Consider the following 21,874-nt stretch of genomic DNA (forward strand, 5'->3'; position numbering starts at 1 on the left):
TTGGTTTTTTCTTTCTGCAAAGCAAAATAATTTAACATGAATATATCGCATTTCATGGAGTCATACATCACACACACACACACACACACTGGCCAGCAAGGCTCTTGGTGGTGTGGGAAGTGTGCCCAGCGGTGGGTGGAGGGAGGTATGGTGTTACTGTATAACTGTTTGGCTGGCTGGCTGGCTGACTGGCCGCCGGGCAAGTGACAGGCACTAACATAAACCACAATAATATCCAAAGTCATGAAGGAAGTAACCAAGTGTGAATTTTTGGTTTATGCCTTGCGCAAGCCAAGCGTTGAAGCGCCTCTGGCGGTGTTTTACTGTTACCCTTCTCCTTGCCCGTTGTACGCCTTTCCTCTGTCTCTCTGTGTCTGCTTCATCTCCTATTTCGCTTTGGCCCAGCAGTAATCTCAGTATGTCGGATGCCCAAGCTGAAGTCCGTGCAAGAACGGGCATTTGCTTGGTCATGATGATGCACTCCCAAACACCCTACACATTAACCATCAAAGTCCTCAAAAATTTAACCTAATCCTTTAAAACCAGTAGGAACACATAGAATGGTTAAAAGAGAGAGAAAGACATGGACTTTCCTAACAAAGATCAAGCAATAAGAATTGTGATTCTATTCCTTTCTTCCTTCTATTTCTTTCAAGCGAATAGAGAGTTGAAATAGAAAAACCTACATAGATCTGGCTAGAACTGTTTATCCCTCTCTGTCTATCCCTTTCTCTCTCTCTCGCTCTCTTTAGTGAGAACTCCAACTAGAACGATCTTTCGCCAAAGAAATTTTCAATTATTGTAGCACACTTTTTGGGGGAGTTTCTGCAAAAGAACTTGCGAATTTATTGCAATGGTAGAGCATAAAGCAATTCCTTATGGACGGATAAATTGGAAGTTTTGGTTACAACTTTTCTCACCCACCTTCCCATTTCGTTGCCCCCGTTTTCTTTAGCCTCCTTTGGCCCCTACTTCGCTTGGCTAGGCACCCTGTGCAGTTGTTTTATTTGCGCTTCCGTTTCGCGGACAGTTTGCTTTGCTGTTTTTACTTCATTCATGGTTTTTTTTTCCTTCGCTCTCTCACCCTCTCACACTCTCTTACCAGACATTATGTGTATATTTTTCTTTATTCTTTTTGTTTTGCTTCTTATTCGGGATTGTTGTTGTGTTTTCCTTCTTTTTTTTTTTTTTTTTGCCTACATACAGAGAACTGAAAATGTTGCAACAAAACATTTACGACGTCATCGTTTCACAATTTTCGTGCTGTGACCCACCCGTCTCTACTTCTGCTTCCCGTCTCCATATCCCTGTTGGAGCGCCCCAAAAAAAACAAAAACAAAAAAAAGGGAACATTTCAGTGTTGTATCTTAAAAATAAAAATTGTTGTACCAACCAACGAAACTCCAGCAATCTCCGCGCCTCATCCCCATCCACCCCGTTTGCTCCTTCAGCAAAGCCGCCCAGCGGGTCATATGAAAAAGTACGAAAAAAGAAAGCAAAACCTTGTGTCATTTATCATGCATTTCCACTTTTGGCTTCCGTCGACCGGGACGTGGCCCGCACAGACAAATGTACAGCGACATTCGGATGGATGGATGGACGGAGCGGATGGATAGCTGGACAGGGATAGAGACAGACAGGCGAGGCGAGCCCCTTCTAGGTTGAGTTGAAATGAAGTGAGGCAAAGAGAAGCGCTATCTCTATCTTTAAAATAAAAAAATAGTATGAGTCGATCCTAGCAAAGATCCTTCTCTATTGATCTTAATTCTTTGCAAACACACAAATCATAGACAAGAAACACCCAATTTAAATGTTTTCCCATTTCCGACTTTCAATCTTCTCATTTCTTTTCTTTGGAATTGCAAAAATGCTTTAAACTTGAGCAACTAACAAATTTAAATTAATTTCCTTCAGAGGGCTAACATACTTTCTTTTTTTTGCCTCGTCACTTGCCCCAATTTGAATATGGAGATGATGTTTATTGTTGTTGTTGCTGAATGAAACAGCGGAAAGGTGGATTCCAGCAGAGTCGTGAATATATTTTATGTTATTTAGAATCCAAATGAGATCGAGCTTAGTGGGACAACATTTAAGTGATGAAATTATAATGTTAACTGAAATTCTGTGGGACGAAGATTCAGAAGGTTCAAGATCATTACACGTTTGACTCGTTTGTCAACTGCTGGCAATAATCCTCTTGTAGAAACAACTAGACCCATATCGAGGTACTTTATTTGGATAAGTCATATCCTGCAGCATACACATTAGGATGATACATGTTGTCGGTGAATCACAGAGTATCGAGTGGATACCACCCGAAGATAAGCTCCTTTAAAAAGTGTCGCCAACGAAACACAGAAAAACTCCTGCAACTGATCAAAGGTGAACGATTATATTCATCTAAGTCATTGAATTCAACTTTAACAGTACATACCGTTAAATATATATATATATATTTTATATATTCTTATAAAGATTTTTATTTTAATTTATATTAACTTAACTTGCACATAGTTTGGATTGAAATAATATACTATATGGGGGATTTGATCAAACATTTTACTTTGTTGGCCTACTAAAATAGATGCCTCTAAATTGACCTTGCCCACTAGATTATTGAAAAAGATATATATTTAGAACAGGATAAAAGTATATACATTAAAAAAATAAAGATTAACCTAGATTGAATGGCCAAACACATTGAATTGATGGAATATCTATAAGATGTTTGTCTCTAGCTACAGCCTTCTTCTCTATTGCAATGTATATGAGTTGTTTAGACGGGTTTTTCTTTCTTCTTTATTGGTGGGCGTTTTGTGGATGGAAAAGTATGTGACGCCATTTAGTCTGTTGGCGCATCCTGCAACCGCAATGAACTTGAGCCAGCTGTCAATGTGATAAATAAACTTGGCTTTGGCTTTGGTTCTGGCAATGGCAATGGCCTGTCTTCTATGTATTTGCAACACACATGTATGTACGTATGTATATGTGGTAAAGTCTTTTTCCTGCAGCATATAAATAATAATAATAATACCAACAATATGAAGAAAATGCAGATAGAGGCAGCAGATAAATCTGCTGTCATTCAGATGTATCTACATACTATTGTCTATTTCACATTTTTATTTGTTGTTTTTTCCTTCTCTTTTTGCAGCATCAATTGAAAATACCAAATCATAAGCTTCAGGCCCCGGTTTATTAAGGAAATGGGCGTGGCCTCAATGAGTAGAAGGATGTTGACATTGCCCTTGGCTGTGGCATTGATTGTTGTTGTCCTAAGCAATCAAGTGGATGCCTATTCGAGTGCGTATACGTAATATGAAAGAAAATCATTTGGTTTTCTGTATTTAGTACACTTGTTTCACACGAATGATTAAATATTTAGATGAATATTTTAGTCATTTGAAAGTGAAATAAGCTAAATTTTGTTCGTAATTTCCTTTTTTTGTTTGATTTTTGTAAGAAGGCTCTCTCTAAATCAACAATATGTCGTCTACACAATAACCAACTTATTCATGACTCCATCAACTTCTCATAATCTCTCATCTCTTTGAAAAAAAAAAAAACGTAAAACTAAAACGATTTCCTCCTACTATACTAATTATTCTACCTACTATTCGTGTATATCTTATATTATTATTTCCTTTTGTTTGTTTTTTTCTTATAAATTATAATTATTTTCAAACTCAACCTTGGCCCCTACCCTACAAAATATCAAAACCAAAACCAAACCAAACAAAAACTCAAAAAAAAAAAAAAAAAAAAAACTGTGGATCCCTGAAGAATATGGACGTGGGTGCGGTGATATTGGCTGCCTGCCCACCGAGGAGTGCGTCATCAGTAGCGATTCCTGCAGTTACAACCAACGCGATGGCAAGGATTGTGGCAGCTTTCCAACCTGTAAACGCAAAACGGGCTCCTCCTCGGCCAGCTCTAACCATGCTTCACCGTCGGTTAATCCGTCAGGTATTTATTTATTTTCCTTTTTAGTTTTTCCTTTACTTTTTATTTTCAAATTATAATTTTTACACAACAACTATCTATCAATTATTTTTCTTCCGAACTTATTTTGAAGTCCGTTTATTTTCAATTTGAATATTTTTGTTTTCCAATCTTAAATGCTTTAACAAACAATTTAAAAAACGAATATTTAGTAGCTATAGATTTTGCTTTGCCTCAGAAAATTCCAAAAATTGTTTCAGTTTTGAAATTCCAAATGTTTGTATATGCTTTGGGGAGCTTTCTCGAGGGATAGCGAAAGGGCTTGACGTGTCTACCTATGTATATCATCTGGTAGCTATCTCGAGAGGCAAAGATTCCATGCTATATTTAGTGAGCCATGTAAAGCGAAATCCTTTTCAAAACAAGTTAAGACGCATTAGAACTACTTGAGTTTGACTCATGTCCTGAACTTAGTATGTTTTTTCATTGGCTACATTATGAGGCGAGTTTGGTCTATATTCTCTCACAGTACAGTAAAGGGTCAACGTAAAAGAGTGTTCGAAGGTGCCTCCAGGTCAGTGGTTACTGGTTACGCCTTTGAGCATCCTAAAATCAGCTTGTAGCAGGCACTCGCAGAAGACTTTTGGTTAAATTTCAGAAGCACATACAGCTTGCTAAAACTCTAGCTAGAAAAAGTAATACTCTATTTATTCAGAGTTGCTCCTCTCACTCTTCCTACTCCTAAGAAGGATATACAAAATTTGGAATAAGGGATTTGCGAATTTTAAGAGAACAAAAAGAAAAACAAAAACCACAATTAGAATGTATTTAATGTTTGCTTTTTTATTGTTTATTATTTCTGTTGAATGTATTTTATATATTTATATACTATACTACTGATACATAAGTACATAAGTATACTTGCTATATGTATATCTGTTTCACACACTCACACTGAAAAACAGTCTATGAATCATTCGCTCATTGCCTTATCGCCTCATTTTGCTTAGACAAATGTTCACTCACTCACTCACTCACTCAGACTCAATCCGTTTGCATGCTTCCTAACGAACTTGGTACCTTGGATTGGAGTCGAAGGAATCATAAATGAAATGTCATATATTTCTCTTTCTTTCTCTCTCTCTCTCTCTCTGTGTAAACCTATATATTTATCGCATACATGCTCACACGCTTACTAATCGATCCAAAAAAAAATAACCAAAACCAAACACACAAACAGGATCAAGTCTGAATAATGGCCCCGAGAATAATATATTTGCACCTGCCTCATCGAATCCCACACTAAACACATACACATCAAATCTGCAGCAAAATGGCGGCCATCAATTGAACCACGGTGTGATCAATGGTGGTGGCAATGGCGGCAGCAATGGCGGCCAAATCGATCAAGCCAAAGTGAATCCAAATGCCGGAGCGGCAGGTGCCTCATCCACCGGTGTTATTGATCCGCATTATGTGTTCGGTGCCAAGCATCATATGCCCATTATACCAAATATGCCCATATTTCCATACAACTCACCCACTTCGGCGCCCTCGTTTCAACAATTTCCACAACCCAATCATCCAGGTAGCGTCCTCAATCCGGGCTATCCCATGCATGGCCTACAGCCGGTGAATCCGTACAATCCACCCTTCGTTTTTGGCCAGCTACCGTTCAACGGCGGCAGTCCATCCGGTACTGGTGGACCGCCCAATGGTGGTGTCGGCGGCGGCGGCGGCTTCAATGGCATGCCCAGCTCCACATTGGGCATCCTGGGCGGCGGCGGCGGCGGTCTCGCCCCCTATGGCAGCAATTATCAGGGCTATGCGAACTCCCATCATCAGAATGCCAACATGTATAATAAACCGCCGCCACAGTATCAAAATCAGAATCAACAGAATCCCTACAATCGCCAGACCCAAGCGCATCCCTCGGCAGCGGCATCGCTAATCTCGTCCAGCTGGGCGACCAAAATGCTTGGTTTGTTGGTACTGCAGCTGCTTCTCCTCCTGAACGGACGACGCACGTAATCAATGTAATCTGGAGAACAGCAACCAAAATGACGATCAATTCAAAACTTAAATCTTTTATTCTTCTTCTTTTTACAATTAACGATTTGTCTTCTTTTTATTTTTCTCTCGATTTTAAGTTTATATTTTTACTTTTGCTTGGCAGCCCGGGAGCAAGCAGCAGAAGCATAAGTATTAGCAGTAGCTGTTGATGACTACTTAAAGAATTACACACATAATTACCCAGCGTGTATGTGTGTGTGTGTGAATGAAGGGAAAGAACACCCTGTTAACAACAAAAAGTACTTCAACAACTTGCAAAAAAAAAAAAAACAAAACAAAAAAAAAATGGGTAAAAAAAACTTAACTTGCCTTTGAGCAAATGTTTTTTCACATTGTTGGCAAATTTCAATTTAATATTGTTGTGTGTGTGTATGTAAGTGTGTGTGTGTGGGTTAGTTCATTTGTGTGGTGTATCCCATTGTGCTCCCTCTTTCTCTTTCTCTCACTCTGTCTATCTGCCACTGCAGGAGGCTGCTTCTTTTTTTGCAGCTCAATTAAATTGGAATTTAATTTCGGGCTTAGACAGATCGAGAGGGAGCAAGTGGGGGAGAAAGAATCCTTGCCGCAGGCTAGCCTCAATAACCCCCCACACACACTCACACTCACACACACACACACACACACAAACACCCATGGAAGTACACACATAAACAGATACCTACATGGCAAGTTGGGTTGAGCGACTTTGATGTTGATGTTAATTTCATTTTTGTTGATGTTACGTTTTTGCGGTCAGACTCCACCGAAATTGTAGAAGATTCTTTGAGTTTTTAGCTTCTATTGCTGCTGCTGTTGCTGCTCCTGTTCCTGTCTGCTGCCAATCCCAGTCTCAATTTCAAACCAAGACCCAGACCCAGACCCAAAACTCCCAATATGAGAGCCAGAGCCAGACCAGTTAGATCCGTATCCAGTTTTAGTTGCAATCGAAACCCGGACCCCAGATTGTTGCAGATACTCGTACACAGGATACGGATACGCATGTCAATCAAAATGCATAATGAGTTAACGCTCTCACTCTCTCTGTCCCTCTATCATTATCTCTGTCCCCTAACCGCTCTTCTGTCTGTCTGTCTGGTCTTTGGGAGTGCTAAGTGAAAGATAAAGTCGGAGATGAAGTGATGCAGCATCAAGTGCATCCTAATGAACATTTGATGCTTTCAATTCTCTCTCCAAGTATACATATACAAAGTTATACAACAAAAAATAAAAACAAAAAACCAAAAAACTCAAATATTAAGTGTTTTAAAAAAAGAATAATGGGTAAAACCGAAACTTGAAATCAAAATAAAACAAAACAATTCGCATTTATAGAGGCAATAAATTAAAAAGCTGCCAACTAAAAAAATAAAAAGGAAATAACTAAAGCAAATAAGTGAAGCAAAACTAAAAACTAGTTCTCAAAAATGTTCAAAGCCCACGAAAATAATGATAAATGTAATCGAACAACAAAAAATGCATAACAATTAATAATATTTAATAAGTTTTTAAATTAGTAATTGGATCAAGGTTTTCAATTTTTTTATTTTTTGTTTTACAAATCGATTTTATTATTATATATTAAGTTGTTGAGGAGGAAAGCAAAATAAAACGCAAATTAAATTGAATACACATTATGAATAACACATTTAAATATACTTAAAGAAATGCAGTGTTGGAAAACGAAATGCGATTGGTATCGAATTCTAAGCAAAACTGCCATTAGAAAACATCGGGGTCACCAAAATAAAAAAGAAGAATTTTACATTTCGCCAGCATTGCATTATATACATAAGCTTAAATTACTCCGTCCGTTTCTTCACATAGAGTTGAATTATTTTTCAAATTCACATTCTAAATTTTAATTTTTTGTTTGTTTTTTTTTTTTTTTGTATTTTTCCATATAATTTGCAAAGTAATTTTTCAAGGAATTTCTACTAAACAGTATTACATGAACCGAAATAACCACAAAACCAGACATAACTAAAGCATTTTTATTCAGATATATGTATATGCATGAGATACTAATCTTTTCATAAATGGCATAAACGGTGTGCATACCACTAAAAACCCAAACCGAAACAAAAAAACAAAAAGTATTCAACAATTTAATACTAAAATTGAAACGATAACAAACAAACAAAATGTACATAGCATTAAAAAGTATATACAATATATATATAAATAAATATATATATATATTAGGCAGCGAAGACTTATAAACCTTAAGCTATATAAAATAAAAAATGAAAACTCAAAGTTGTGTAGATTAACAGAAAAAAGAAAAACGAAATAAGAAAAGAGGAGAAAAGAAAAACAAATATCGAAAAAGGCAAAATAATTAATCAAAATGAAGTCAAAAAGAAAAGTGAATTATTAATAAGCCAAAGTTATTTAGCATAGCTAAGTTTAAATCTTGAGAACAGAGGGCCACACTGGCAAATGGACTGTCGTTCTATTGAAGCTGCAGCCACACTAATCCACAGTGTTGGGCAATGCTGATCCATTCACAAGGATCGACACAGTGTTGGTCAATAAGTTGTAGAGACTTCTTCAGCTTCAGAGTTGGCCAATGACCATTAGCCTAAGGTCATGATAAATATGCCTTTTCCAGTGCCGCCCTTCCCCTGATATTGCCCTGGACCCAATTCTTTTACCATTTACCCATGTTTGCTTTTGCTTTTACCTTTCATTAAACCGCTCTTTATGTTTTTTTTCTTCTTTCGTTTGTGTTTTCTTTTCTGTTTTTTTGTTTTTCTTTATGTACATTTTCATCGCTTTTCGTTGTGCGTTGTGCGCTTGTGGCTAACCTTACCACACTAATTAAACTACTACCAATACAAACTACTGCTACTACTACTACTACTACTACCTACCACGTACAACAACAACAACAACTAAAGAAGTAACCAGCGGCAGTACCCACAACTCGTATGCTCCAAACTCACCAAGCGCTCCGCTACCCGAGGCAGATGCGGGTGGTGCCGGCTACGGTGGCGGCGGTAGCAGTGGCGGCGCTGGCGGTAACGGTGGCGGTGGATATGGTGGTGGCTTCTCGGCTGGCGGTCATAGTCTCTATCCCAGTCTACCCAGTTCAAATCCGAATGGTGCTAATGGTGGTGGTGCAGCATATAATCCATATGGCGGTTATCAACCACCACAGCCACAGCCGGGCGGCTACAATCCCGGTGGCTACAATCCAAATGGCTACAATCCCTATATGGGCAACGGCGGTGCTGGCGGCTATCAACCGCCAGTTCCTGGCTATACCCCTCCAGCACCTGGCTACGAGAATGGCGGCGGTGGACAAAAGCCAAAGGACAAAGAGGGTGGCGGTTTCTTTTCGAATTTCTTCTCCAATCCAGCTGTGAGTCAAGCTGTCTCCGGTATTATTGCAGGCCAGATAGCTAAACAGTTGCAGGGCGGCGGCAACAACGGCGGCGGCGCTGCTAATGGTGGTGCCAATGGTGGCTATCAGCCAAGTGGTGGTTACGGCAATGGCGGCGGTGGCGGCTCATCCTCTTCTGGTGGCGCCAACAATTTGCTGGGCGGTCTTCTTGGCTCGGTCCTATCTGGCGGTGGCAACAATGGCGGTGGCTCTAGCGGTGGTGGTGCCGGCAGTTTCATCGGCAGCCTTCTCAGTGGCGGAGGCGGCGGCGGTGGCGCTTCCAATCGCGGCGGTGGTGGCCTCAGCGACCTACTCAACTCAAAGAATTTCGGAGGCCTCTTCAGCGAGAATCCATCGTCACGCGGTGGTGACCAATCTGGTTCATCGTCCTCGTCGGGTGGAAGAGCAAGTTACCCCACTCAAGCTCCTTACTATGGCTAATCAGCGAGTTGAGCATCAATTTACCACTTTTTTTCCCCCCTCTCCCCCTTTCTTTGTATGGCAATGTAATCAAATACACAATATATATATAAACACACATATAACACAATGATTATAGAAATATAATAAACATTTGAATGGACTTAACTGACAGCAAATTGAGAGACACTTTTTCAACAAACAAAAACCCAAAAATAAATTGAATTCATTTGTAAATAGAAATTAAAGATAATACAAAATATACGTAAGACATTGAAAGCCAGACTAAACTAAATTTGAGTTTGATTTCACGGTCTCAAATCTAGGTGAGTATATTTTTTGTTACATCTATTGCCTTAACTTATATACTCAAACTAGATAATCTAAATATAACGTAATTATTTTCCCTAAGAATGCAATTACCAAAGAGTTGAATAAGCCGAAAATGGCTGCAAAACTTTTGTTTAATTTGGCTGCTTGGCTAATTTCACAAGTTGAAACAACAAAATGGTCTAAAAATTAGATTTTGAAGCTCATGGTATTAAATTCCTCATCTACTGTGGCAGTAATAACTAACTTTTTGTGTGTTTATGCAATGTGAAATCTACATACATCTATACATACATACATACATTGTATGCTGAGAGTAAAAAGTTTGTTACATTTTGGGTAAATGTATGTATATGATGAAATGATAAAAGGCCTAAGCTCTTATGTAAAATATTTATTCAATATTAAACAATTTATTGTTTTATTGTTTATGAAATGGAACTTGGTGGTGCTTGAAATCTTAACGATTGATTAAAGTTTGACCTCAATAGCCATTTTCTTTTTTAAATATTTTTACTTTGAAAGTTGTTGGAGCAAACATGTTAAAAAACCGTCAACCATCTTCAGACTTCTCTGACCATTTTAGTATTATAAAGCCATACCACTTCTACATAAAAAGTGAGCAGAACTAGTAAAAGTGTAGTGTGTAGTGATTAAAATATCGTTAATTAATTAATATATATATTTATTTATTTATTTAACAAGCACTAGCCACTTCGGCCATTGCACACTGGGCGGAAATGCCAAATAAGTAGCATAAAGTCGAAAAACGCAGATATCGAGCTGAAAATTGATATATTTGATAAGAATAGCACTCTAAATATTGAAACAAAATTTAAAGTTCATTTGACCACGCCTTCCCCAATAGCCCATATAAGGCAACAGTGCGTATACGTGATCACAAAGGAAAGTATAAGAACCATATACATATAAAGTAGAACAATTTTATTATTTTTTATGTATTAGTGATAGTAATATAATTTTATATATATATTAGTATTATTTCAATTGGCCAAATATCCAGTTTTCAAGATCGGATCACTCAATGTGATCTACAAGTTCAAAATACCGCCAAAAAGCCGCAAACAAGATTATTACTAACTTTTTATACACACTCTCTACTTTATTGTCACATACATTACATATCGCAGAAACACGCAGAATGTTAGTTTTTACTCCATAGAAGATGAATATGTTTGGTTTTCTATCTCTTTGGACAATACAAAACAGTACACATATATAAAATACAGTAAATTTGAACACCAAATTGTTTTGTTTTATCCATTCTACATACTTTGGCTTTCTAAATCCATTTTTTACAATATCCTTTTTTTTCTTTTGTGTGAATTTGCCAAGCGCTCAAAGTATATAAAAATTTCCCCGCCAATTTTGTCACAGGCATCAGCTATAATCAGTCTAATCACCTGACTTTGAAGCTTGATCAGAATGACAGGGTTGCATACTTGGCGAAAGCGATCATCGATTTTTTTCTATTTAGGGACTCTAGTTTGAATATACTGAAATTATTATTTGCTTTCACAAAATTTTCGACTTTATGCCATTTATTTGTCAATTCCGTCCAGTGTGCATTGGCTTGATCCATACACTAGGGTGGGGACTTGAACCAGGATCCTTGTTGTTCAGTTGCCTTTATGACTGGCCCATTTGGACAAATCATCTACAGATTTTTGTTTGTTTTCTTAAAATTTTTGTATTTTGTTTGTTATTTAATAGGTTTAAAGTGTCCTAACTTTTGGTTTGACTTGCTTTGTTAGGGTTAGTATTCAGAATGATTCCATCGTTTTATTGTGGAAGCAACTTAGCCTCAACACATGGTTTTCTTGTATCTTCATATACATACATAGTATATTCTATGTATACATATGTATGCAGAAGGCATATTTCTATGTGGTCCTTCCCCATACTTTTGGTATGAATGTATTTGTATGTCATAATGCATTAAGTGAATGTTTTGCCCTTTAAAATATAATAATGGAAAGGTGAAAGTAATGATAATCTTTAGTAAGATTTTTTCTAGTAAGATATATCTCGATCGTTGAATTAGGGGTTAATAAAATATACGATAAATAATATATACATAGTTTTAACTTTTTTGGTCGTAGCACAGTTCAATGCCCTCAAATGCTTAACTTTCTTTTCGCTTCATTTGTTGCATTACGTATACGCTATGTTGCCATATGAGGCCTGAGAACTTTGTCATATTTGCTGGTAACCGAGAGCAACAAACAATTGACTTGCAATGGCAGACAGAAATAGTTTTGAAATAAAGTTTAAACAATTTCAGTGCGATATGACAAAAGGTTTCTTGAATATTGTGAGACAAATTCATATTTGAGCCAGTGACTAATTTAGTTTAGTTCTATTAAATAAATAAAATCGATGTGTGGTATGTACATAACTCTGCGAAATTCTTTCGATAGATTGCTTAAGAGGAAACACAACAAAGCAAAAACTAAAAAAGAACTAAAACCGTTAATTTTTGAACTATTTCACATTCTATCCCCCCCTCTCTCTCGAAAACATTGTTTTAACTTAAGAGTTGTAATGCGGCACTTGGCAGACAGTAGTCGCCATTGGTAAGTCGCCAGTAACCCGACCGGGTTAGTGAGTTAGCCGCCAGGATTGTTGCCATAGTTTCCTAGCCATTGCCGTTGTGCCTTCTCCTAGCTTCCTAGGGTTACAGTCACAATATATTATGCGCTAAGCTTTTCAACTATTCCAGAAGAAGAACGAACTAGATGGAAGGCAACATCAGGGCCAGGGTGGCCATTTGGCTTTCGGTTAACCGACTACAATTTTGTAATTTATTTAAGTAATAAAATAAATATATGTACATACATTGTGCACCTGCATAGCAAAAGCAAACACACGCAACGCACATGTGTGAAGGAGCAGGGTCGGCTGGTCGGTCGTTCAGTTGGTCGGTCGGTTGGTCGTTTCGTTGGTTGGTTGGTTGGTTGGTTGGTTGCTTGTTGCCAAAGTGAAAGTGCGCTTCAAGTGCACGGAGCACCTACTTGGCCAAAGTGAATTTAGTGTCAAGTGCAGGAAAATGTGAAAAGCAGCTGCGAGTTAGTTTTTCATATTTAAGCAGCACTCGAGCGACAACAACAGCAGCAACAGCAAAAGCAACATAACGATGATGAGAACAACATCAGCGAAACAACTAACAGTGGAACAAACCAAAGATTTAACCCACCGAACAATGGCACAATGAAGAATATCGAATCGAATCAAAATCGACATTAAACGATTATATCGGACTTGATTTTGAATGGAGTGTTTATTAGCTCAAATGTCTTGTAGTTTTATTTATATTTTTAATAAGTAATGAGTTCGGTAATAATTTATATTTCTTGTATCCATAAGGAATTGAGAGATTTCATTTTGATCAGCCTATACCCTTGTACTTCCCTTGCAAAAGGTATTTTTTTCTTGGCTTGCAACCACTGTGCAGCAAACCAGCACATCAATCCCCACCCCATTTCCAAGCCCCCGGCCCCCGCCCCCCTTAATTCCACCATGCACATCGTCATCGTCATCGACATAGTCGGCGGCGTTGGCTTTGGCACTTGCAGAAAAGTGGATACTGGCTCGGGTTATGGTTTACGTTTCTTTTTTTTTTTTATTTTCCTATAGGGCAAAACAATGACGAGACGCATTTAGAAGCCTTTTCCTTGTATGTGTGTGTGTGTGTGTGTGTGTGTGTGTGTGTGTGGTTGTGTGTTTGTGCGATGCCACGAGGCAGCGGATGTCGTTGACTTTTCAAGTCGCATTAGAAGCAGCACAGTGAGTGGGAATGTGAATGGGACTGGAGCAATGGAGATGTAAGAGTGAATGACGCCGGGAACGGGAACGGGAACAGAAGAGGGAGTGGGAGGCAGGAAGCATAAAAATACATGTAAGAGGCTTTCAGCTTATTGTTGTGGCACTGTCGCGTTTTTATGATTGCACGCAAGGCTCCACTGGCTCAACTGACTCCTCGTCTCAGCTTAATTTTATTGATATTACACGTACTTGAAGTCCAATATCAGGTTGATACCCGTTCCCAATTGCAACACCTCGGCACTCCGAGCCCATTGGCCATTCATTTTTATGTGAATCAAGAGCGAATGGGTACTAGGTTGATCAATTTATATATGTACACATATATGTACGTATGCCATATACATATACATACAATTACGATAATATAATCAATTTTCACTCATTTCTTTTGCTTGCAAAATATTAATAGCATACTTTTTGGGGGTCTTCTTAAATTTACGAAAGTTGTGCTCTTGATAGTTAAACTGCCACAACAAACTATGTATGTACAGCAACTAATTACGACAACTACAATATAGGCAAACACACACACACACACACACACACATACACATCTATTAAATAGTTGTAGTTAGTTCGGGTTCTTTTGTCTGTATATGTTTTTGTTGTTGTTAGGCAATAAAAATGCTACAACTTAATTAATTAAGTGCAAATGATAAAAATGACCAAACAGCATGAAACACACACACACACACACAACAAGAAAGAACAAAAAAAAGAATAGAAGAACAAGAAGGGCATACACACTCACACGCATGCACACAAACACACATACATACAATGGTAACACAACAACAAGGAAAAAAAACTAATTAAGTTTTATGTGCAATTTTCGTGGCTGAAAAGTTTCGTTTTGTGTGGCTATTGTGGCAAATGCTGCTAGTGCTGCCACATAGAGAGGCAGTCAAGGAATACTGGAACAAGGCGGCCTTTCGGTGCTTGTGTGGGCGAGGGGGTGCTCCCAGCCCCTGCTGCTTGTTCGGTTGCCAGTTGGCGGAAAGTGAGCCATGGCACGTTACGTTACTGGGACGTCACGTTTTGTTATTTATTCTGATAGTTTCGTCTGTAGTATGTAGCTCTGATTGTGAAACGCCAGAATGATGGGCGGGCGGGATGAGGGTGGGAGTCATCGGAAGAGGCTATAAGCGAAATCTCTGCGCTGACATTTGTCGCGACGATTAATGAACGTTAAGGCCGCTCGTTGTCTGCGGGCTTTGCCTTTAATCTGTGACCATTTATTTTGAGGCTATTAGAAAAACTCTTTCTACTTATGTAGTTGTGGCCAAATAATGACCAGCCATTAAATGTTAGATAAAACTTATTGAATTGGAAGTCAGAAATGGCCAAAGCATTCACAAATTCCTTCAACTTTACACACTTGCCACCATCAAACGAAAGACAATCAGAGTGTATTAGGTATTTAGGTTAATGCTCAACGGAAATTCTAAGCGACTTGATTAAAGTTTAAGCACTATAGAAAGCTAAGCCTTATCTTTTTGAAATTCAGGCCTGTTCACGTTTCCGAATTCACAAAGCTAAATTATTAGGTTTTAAATCGTTTGTCTTTAAGTCGGTGGAACAGAAAGTAATTGCAAATTTTCTACTCAATTCAAGCGAGTTATGGCTTTTAAATAATTTTCTATTAACCTGTGATATGTTCCAAGTTCTATTGTACACATAAGTTCTAAATACATATTAACATGAGTTATTTTTGTTTGTCTAGATTCACGCTAAACGATAACAGACCTGGTTGAAATTTAGATTAGCAATCAGAAGTTTAAAAAACTTTTATGGTAGAGTTCAGTGTAAAGAATTATCGTCATTTGAAGGCTGATTATTTTCAAGGGTCTGATCATTGGATAGGATACACTTGGTTTATTTTGCGATTTTCATAAGTGGCAAACGCCACTAGACATGTGTACCCAGTGCTCTTAGTGCTCTCTCCCTCTCTCTCTCTCTCTCTGTCACTCTGCTTTGTGCTGCTTGTTTACATGCGTTTGGCGCGTTTGCCAAATAAATCAAGTCAAACAGCTAACAACTAGGAACAGCAGCAGCAGCAGCAGCAGCAACAAAAGAAAGGCACTAGTGCCACGACATTTGCAAATTTGTAAAAATAAACTGCAAAACTACCAGACCTTACATCCCCATCCTCTATACCCGATCCATGCTAGCTAACCGGTTAGCCCACGCAGCAGGGCACTGATTTTAGTTTGAACTGCACGTAAATTTGGTTTAGATGCACAGCTCTTTCCCAAACACACACACACGCGTACATAACGATAGACATACAGAGAGAGAGAGAGAAAGCTAACGATTGAGAAGTTGTTGAAAAATATTTGTTGTATGCAAAAAATCTTCAATTCAGTCTAAATGTCAGGCGACAAACCTCAAAGCAAACATCATGACATCATAGACTTAAAGTCGACTTTATCGTTTTACGAAAACTTTACAGAATCAAAGCCGTTTACAGTAGTGTCTAACGAGAAGCGAGTTCGAACTTCATTGAAAGTAGTAAAAATGCAATAAAAACTGTCCAATTCCACAGAAATTGAAATGAAAGTCCAAAGAAAAGAGTTAAGAATTGGTTAACATGGGAAATGGAAATGAAAAAGAATAGCCTTAAATTTAAAGAGATCCTAAAAAAATAAATCTTAAAAGAAACTCCTTAATGAGAAAGAGTTCATGGAGCGAGACGAGAGAGAAAGGTTTAAATAACGAGGCAAAGAGTGAAAAATAGAAAGTCAGATTCTTTTTCTGTGTAAACTTGATCGAATAGGTTACGCTTTTAAGGAATGGAACAGAAAGACTGAATCATGTACAATTGCTAGAGAGTTGCCTACAAAAGTGTTAATCTGTCAGACCTAAAGCGCTTTTCTCTCCAAAACTTTATTTTGTGAATCGGAATATAAAATTTGTTAATCATCTTTGCGACCCTTTGTCTTCAACATATTTACCAAGAATTTCAATATCTCTATTTTTGAAATAATTTTTGGTATCCAAGACAGAAAAAAAGGAAGTTTTGCTCAAAATATCGAACAAATTTCTGTTCCTTATACCAATTAAGTCCTTCAATATAAAAATAAATGTTTTTATTAAGAAGACAAGCTTAACAAATAGAGCACTAGCTGCCTTGGCTTTAGGATATTTTGTTTTCACTACATGCATATAACGATCGTTCATTTCTAAAATTATATAGCACACTTTTGTGGGCTGTGCGTGAGCCTCATCAGTATCTTTTTCTCCTACTCTTTGTGAGTGTGTATGTGTGTGTGTGTGTGGGTATATGTGTTGAGGAGTAAGAAACTTGCAACTTCAGAACACAACTTACCTCAACTTTTGCTTGTTGCTAAGAAAAGAGAAAAATTTGTTAACTTTAGCCGTAGGTTTTTCCCTCATAGCCATTGCCTTCAATTGACTAGAGATGCAGTCCATACAGAGGATGGAAGAGCGGCTAAGGGCAGGGTGGAGAGCCGTATAAACTTGTCCATGACAACAAAGTTAAAGTTTGTTGCAAAGTAATTGATGCACTACTCACTTCTCTTTCGCTCAGTAAGGCACGAGAAGAAAAGGCAACAGGCAAAGCCAAAAATAAAACTTCAAGTCCAGTTGCCTGGACACAAATCGTTTCGTTTTGCAGGTGATAAATTTTAAAGAATGACATTTTAATTGATTTCGACAAATGCAATTTAATTGCCAAAAGACAGCCAGAGATGTAGCATGATGTGTAAGTGAGAGACTATCAAATATTTAAACAAGCTGCACATTTGAATTATCAAATTTTGGCAGTGACAAAATTTTTGTGTGAGTTTTGCCATGTGAGTTTCAATTAAAAATTTACTTGGCAAACTTTTCATGCTGCTTGCCTTTGCTCATGTTGTGGCTGGCATTTTCTTCGAATCGAGTGATGGAAGATGGGAGCTTTGTGTGTGTGTGTGTGTGTGTGTGTAAAAGAGACTCAAAACTCAAATACCGAAATGCTCAAATACAAACGGCAGACAAATGATGAGAAGAAACAGAAGGACATATACATACAACAGTGGGAAAGGGGGGTACTTGTTGGGAAGTGAATATATTTTCAAGCGGATGAAATGTTGAACCGAGCGAACAAGTTTTCTGCTTTTGTTTTTGGCGCCACGACTTATATGCAACTCATACACACACACACACACACATATGAAGACGGAGAGAGAGAGAGAAAATGAGATGGTCCTGCAGGCAGGCAGCTAGAAGAAACTGCAAACTGGAGCTACATGCGGTTTGTGGTGGCATTCGCCATGCCCTAACTTGCCCCCTGCCCCAGCAGTTTCATACTTTGATGACGATGATGATGATGATGATGATGATGATGGCAACAAAGGCAACAGCAACAGCAACAAAACCCACAAAAATAAGAAACGACAACTGGAAAGATGGAGGACGACAAAGTATGGCAACAATGCATAACTTTCTTTCCACTGCCACTGTTGCCTACTCTCACCCATGGAAGAATTAGAACCGCAAATCATTTTGAAAACAATGCATATGCCATGTCATATATGCACCATCAACCCAACCAAGCCAACCTACCCGCCCACCATCAGAGCCCCCAAAGATGATGGCAGGCAAATGGCTAAAAATTCCACAGCCACATGCTGGTCTCAGGCAAAAGATGCCAGCCATTTTATTTTTTGCTTCTCTTTCATTCGCAGAGCAACTTAAGTACAGTAGTTTACAAATCTTAAAGCAATCGAAAGGACATCTCTTTTAGCTTCCTTGTCCTTGCTTAACAATTCACGTGCCCAAGGACTCAACTACAGGTAGGAAGGGAAATGCAATTATTAAAAGTAAAAAAATAGTTGTACCAAAATATACAGAATCTTTTGTGAAAGCCAAAGAAAGGAAATGAAGCATTTTCAAGGATTTCAATTAACAAGAAAACAAAAAAGGCAAAAAGAGAGAAATACAAAACGAACAAAAATAATGAACAGCAGCAGGCAATGTGGAAAAGAAGGAAACATATGTGTATACGATGCGATACGATACGGTACACACTCACACACACACACACACCGTGTGTGTGCCATGTAAATGTCGGCTCAGACATGTCTAACACTTGGCTCTTAATACAAGCCTGCCGCATTCTTGGCCCCTGCCCCTCTTTAGACTACTAGAGCGGCTTTTGACGACGGCTTGCAATTTAATATTCATTTTGTGAAAAGCCCATTTACATTTTGCGTTGCTCCTTTTTTCCCCCCAACGTGTGCGTGTGTGTGTGTGTGTGTGTGTGTTTAGTTGCACTTTCTTTTCTCGACCTCATTCAGGGCCTGCACTCGGGGACTTCTGCTCAACACGGCGTATGCGTAATCTAAGCAAAAGCAAGAGCTCGCACTGCATGTTTATTTTGTGTTTTTTTTTGCTGTTGTCCTTTGTGTTTTATACGCCAAGTAAGCCACTGAATGAAAGGGTATATCAGCATCTATGTAAATAATCTAAAGCAAAAACAAACCAAAGCATTGATTGAAGAGAAAGTTTGGCATTTTGCTAGCTAGTCGAAATGTTTTGCTAGTTATTAGAGGATATCTTAAAGTCGTTCTTTTGAAAATTTGCTCATTGTATGTTTTTTTTTTTTTTTTTTTTCCGTTTCTTTTTTTTTTTTTTTTTTGGTTTTGACTTAATTCAACCGCAAAAGGCACAAGGGTATGGCTATGGGTATGGGCATGGGCATGGATTTGAATTTGGACTTAGGTAGAGCACTAGGAATGCCCGATGTATGGACCCTCTTAGTCTGTTGTCCACACTTTTTGGGCAGCTTTAGTTAGCTCTCCGTTGTTGTAAATGCTGTAGCTTCTATTTCTACTCCTGCTTCTGACATGCCCACAAAATTTTCGTTTTGCAGCTGTTGATTTATGGCCACTGGACCATGTCAATGTCGGTGTTTGGGGCTTAGGGAAGCAATCATCATAGAGAGCAAGAGACTCCTCGGTTTATAAACAGCAAGCCATCATCATTCTATCATCCCAAACCCCTTTTTTTTCGTCCCCTTCTCATGGCCTCTGTATGGCAACAATATAGGCTTCGGGTGTGTGTGTGTGTGTGTGTGGCCTTACCGAGATTTGGTTGCGATGATGTTTTCGGGATTTTCTGGGAAATATTCACAGATTTTCTGGCAAAAATTTGATGTACAAAATGTTTAATTAATGTTCTTCGGGGCCAATAATTGTGGGCATGATGGCTATGCGGCTTAGCCACAAGCCAAACTCAACATATTTTGTTGGCCATATGTTTTAACTGAAATACAAACACGAAATACCTAACCAACAAATATAAAATACATATTAAACGCGAGGAGTTTTCAATTTGTTTTTGCCACACTCGGAGAATGTTTAATAAATAACCAGAAAATGGAAACAAGTGTGGAAGCAAATGGCTTTAAAGAAGCATAGAAGAGCTCTTGGATAACTGCAAAAAATATAATTACATTAAAAAGAAATAAATTAAATTCATTTTCACACAAATTAAATGCCTTTCAATTGTCCAGAAACATTTCAATTTACCCTCTTTGGATTGGTCATATGAAACATTGCACATTGCGTGTCAGGATGTAAATAGAATTTGTGCATAATAAAATTTATGCATTCATAACGAGACCCTATTCCCCGCATTCTCCATTCCCCTGACCACTAACCCCATACTACCTTTCAGATCCATTTTTGCCCACTTCCGTTTGGTTCTTACCCTTTATGGAACGCACTGTGAATTCTAGCCACACATGACGGGTGAATGCAAAGCGCCGTCACTAATGCGAAACTCCATTCACACACACACACCCAAGGGGGAAGGATATGGGGGCGGGTACCAACAAAAACCTATTCATAAGAGCAACTCATCTCAACTCTACTAGAACTCGTACTGGAACCAGCTACAACTGCAACTCAAAGGCAATGGCAATGGCAAAGGCAAAGGCAATGGCAAAACCAACATTATATGTATGTAGGTAAGCATTTTGTATTTTGATGAAACTAGATGGGGGGAGGTGACCCCAGCCCTTTTTGTACGACGGTTGCGACTTTGTCCACGCATCCAACAATATTCGTATAGGTAACAAAAGGGAAAAAGAGAGACCCAACCATGATGCGAGTCGATGAACCGTTTCTTGCACACAACCATTCAGTCCAAGTTGAGTCACCGACCAGTTTAAGCCCGCTCCCGGCCATCCAGTGCATCTTCTCAACTGGTCAATGGTCAATGCGATTTGATGATGATGGTTCATCTGCTTGACCAAACCTTCAGCTTGAATGCAGATAATGCCATTTGCATTATTCCCATTTCGCAATGGGAAACAATTTTGCAAAAGTTCGCAGATTGTGATAGCTAGTTACTTTTGCAGTAGCAATTGTTACACCTTTTGACATTCAATTAGTTAGTTGTTCTATGACGAGAATTTCAGGATATGTTCAATACACGACAGTTACCATCTGTCCGACTGAGCGTCTCATCAAACATCGTTTAAGAGTGATCATTCCTCCTCGTCCACGTATTCATTGTTTACAAGAACCCAGTGTGTTCCTTAACTAGCTAGAATAGGAAAGAATGCATAGAAAGGACTAGGATAATCCCAAAAGCTCTTTGGGTTGATTCGAAACCAAAGTAATTTTTTTGTAATTTCCATAAGAAGCGGGCAGTCTTCTTAGGCTTAACCAAACGCTGGTGGCAAGAGAAAGTAGTGCACACACATACACAGGGGTTACACACACACACACACATACTCACCAAAAGGTTAGGGGGATTTTTGAGGCAAAACTCAGCGGTAACCCAAAATTTGTTTCATCTTGCAGCTTCTTATGTCTGAAATCGGCTTAGGAATAATTTAAATGCTCTCCAGATTTGCTTAATGCTTGAAATGTTGCGACTACCACAAAT

At 38.4% G+C, this 21,874-nt stretch overlaps 1 protein-coding gene across 5 annotated transcripts in view; it reads left to right on the forward strand.

The window, feature by feature from the left end:
• Positions 1 to 10,094, forward strand: part of Mnr (Membrane-bound Notch regulator) — an 81,699-nt gene extending 71,605 nt beyond the window's left edge. Inside the window, exons 3-5 of one of the 5 annotated variants that reach the window (XM_068298383.1) lie at positions 3,155 to 3,303; positions 3,784 to 3,966; positions 5,183 to 8,067. In XM_068298383.1, coding sequence (XP_068154484.1) covers positions 3,207 to 3,303; positions 3,784 to 3,966; positions 5,183 to 5,973 — 1,071 coding nt within the window. In that variant the 5' untranslated portion in view covers positions 3,155 to 3,206 and the 3' untranslated portion in view covers positions 5,974 to 8,067. Of the gene's footprint in view, positions 1 to 3,154; positions 3,304 to 3,783; positions 3,967 to 5,182; positions 8,068 to 8,894 lie in introns of those variants that run through there. The other 4 variants (XM_068298385.1, XM_068298382.1, XM_068298381.1 and 1 more) reach the window with 4 other exon arrangements.
• Positions 10,095 to 21,874: the final 11,780 nt, after the last annotated feature.

The sequence above is a fragment of the Drosophila tropicalis genome, unplaced genomic scaffold (genome assembly GCF_018151085.1).
Source record: "Drosophila tropicalis isolate 14030-0801.00 unplaced genomic scaffold, ASM1815108v1 contig_867, whole genome shotgun sequence".
Taxonomy (NCBI): Eukaryota; Metazoa; Arthropoda; class Insecta; order Diptera; family Drosophilidae; genus Drosophila; species Drosophila tropicalis.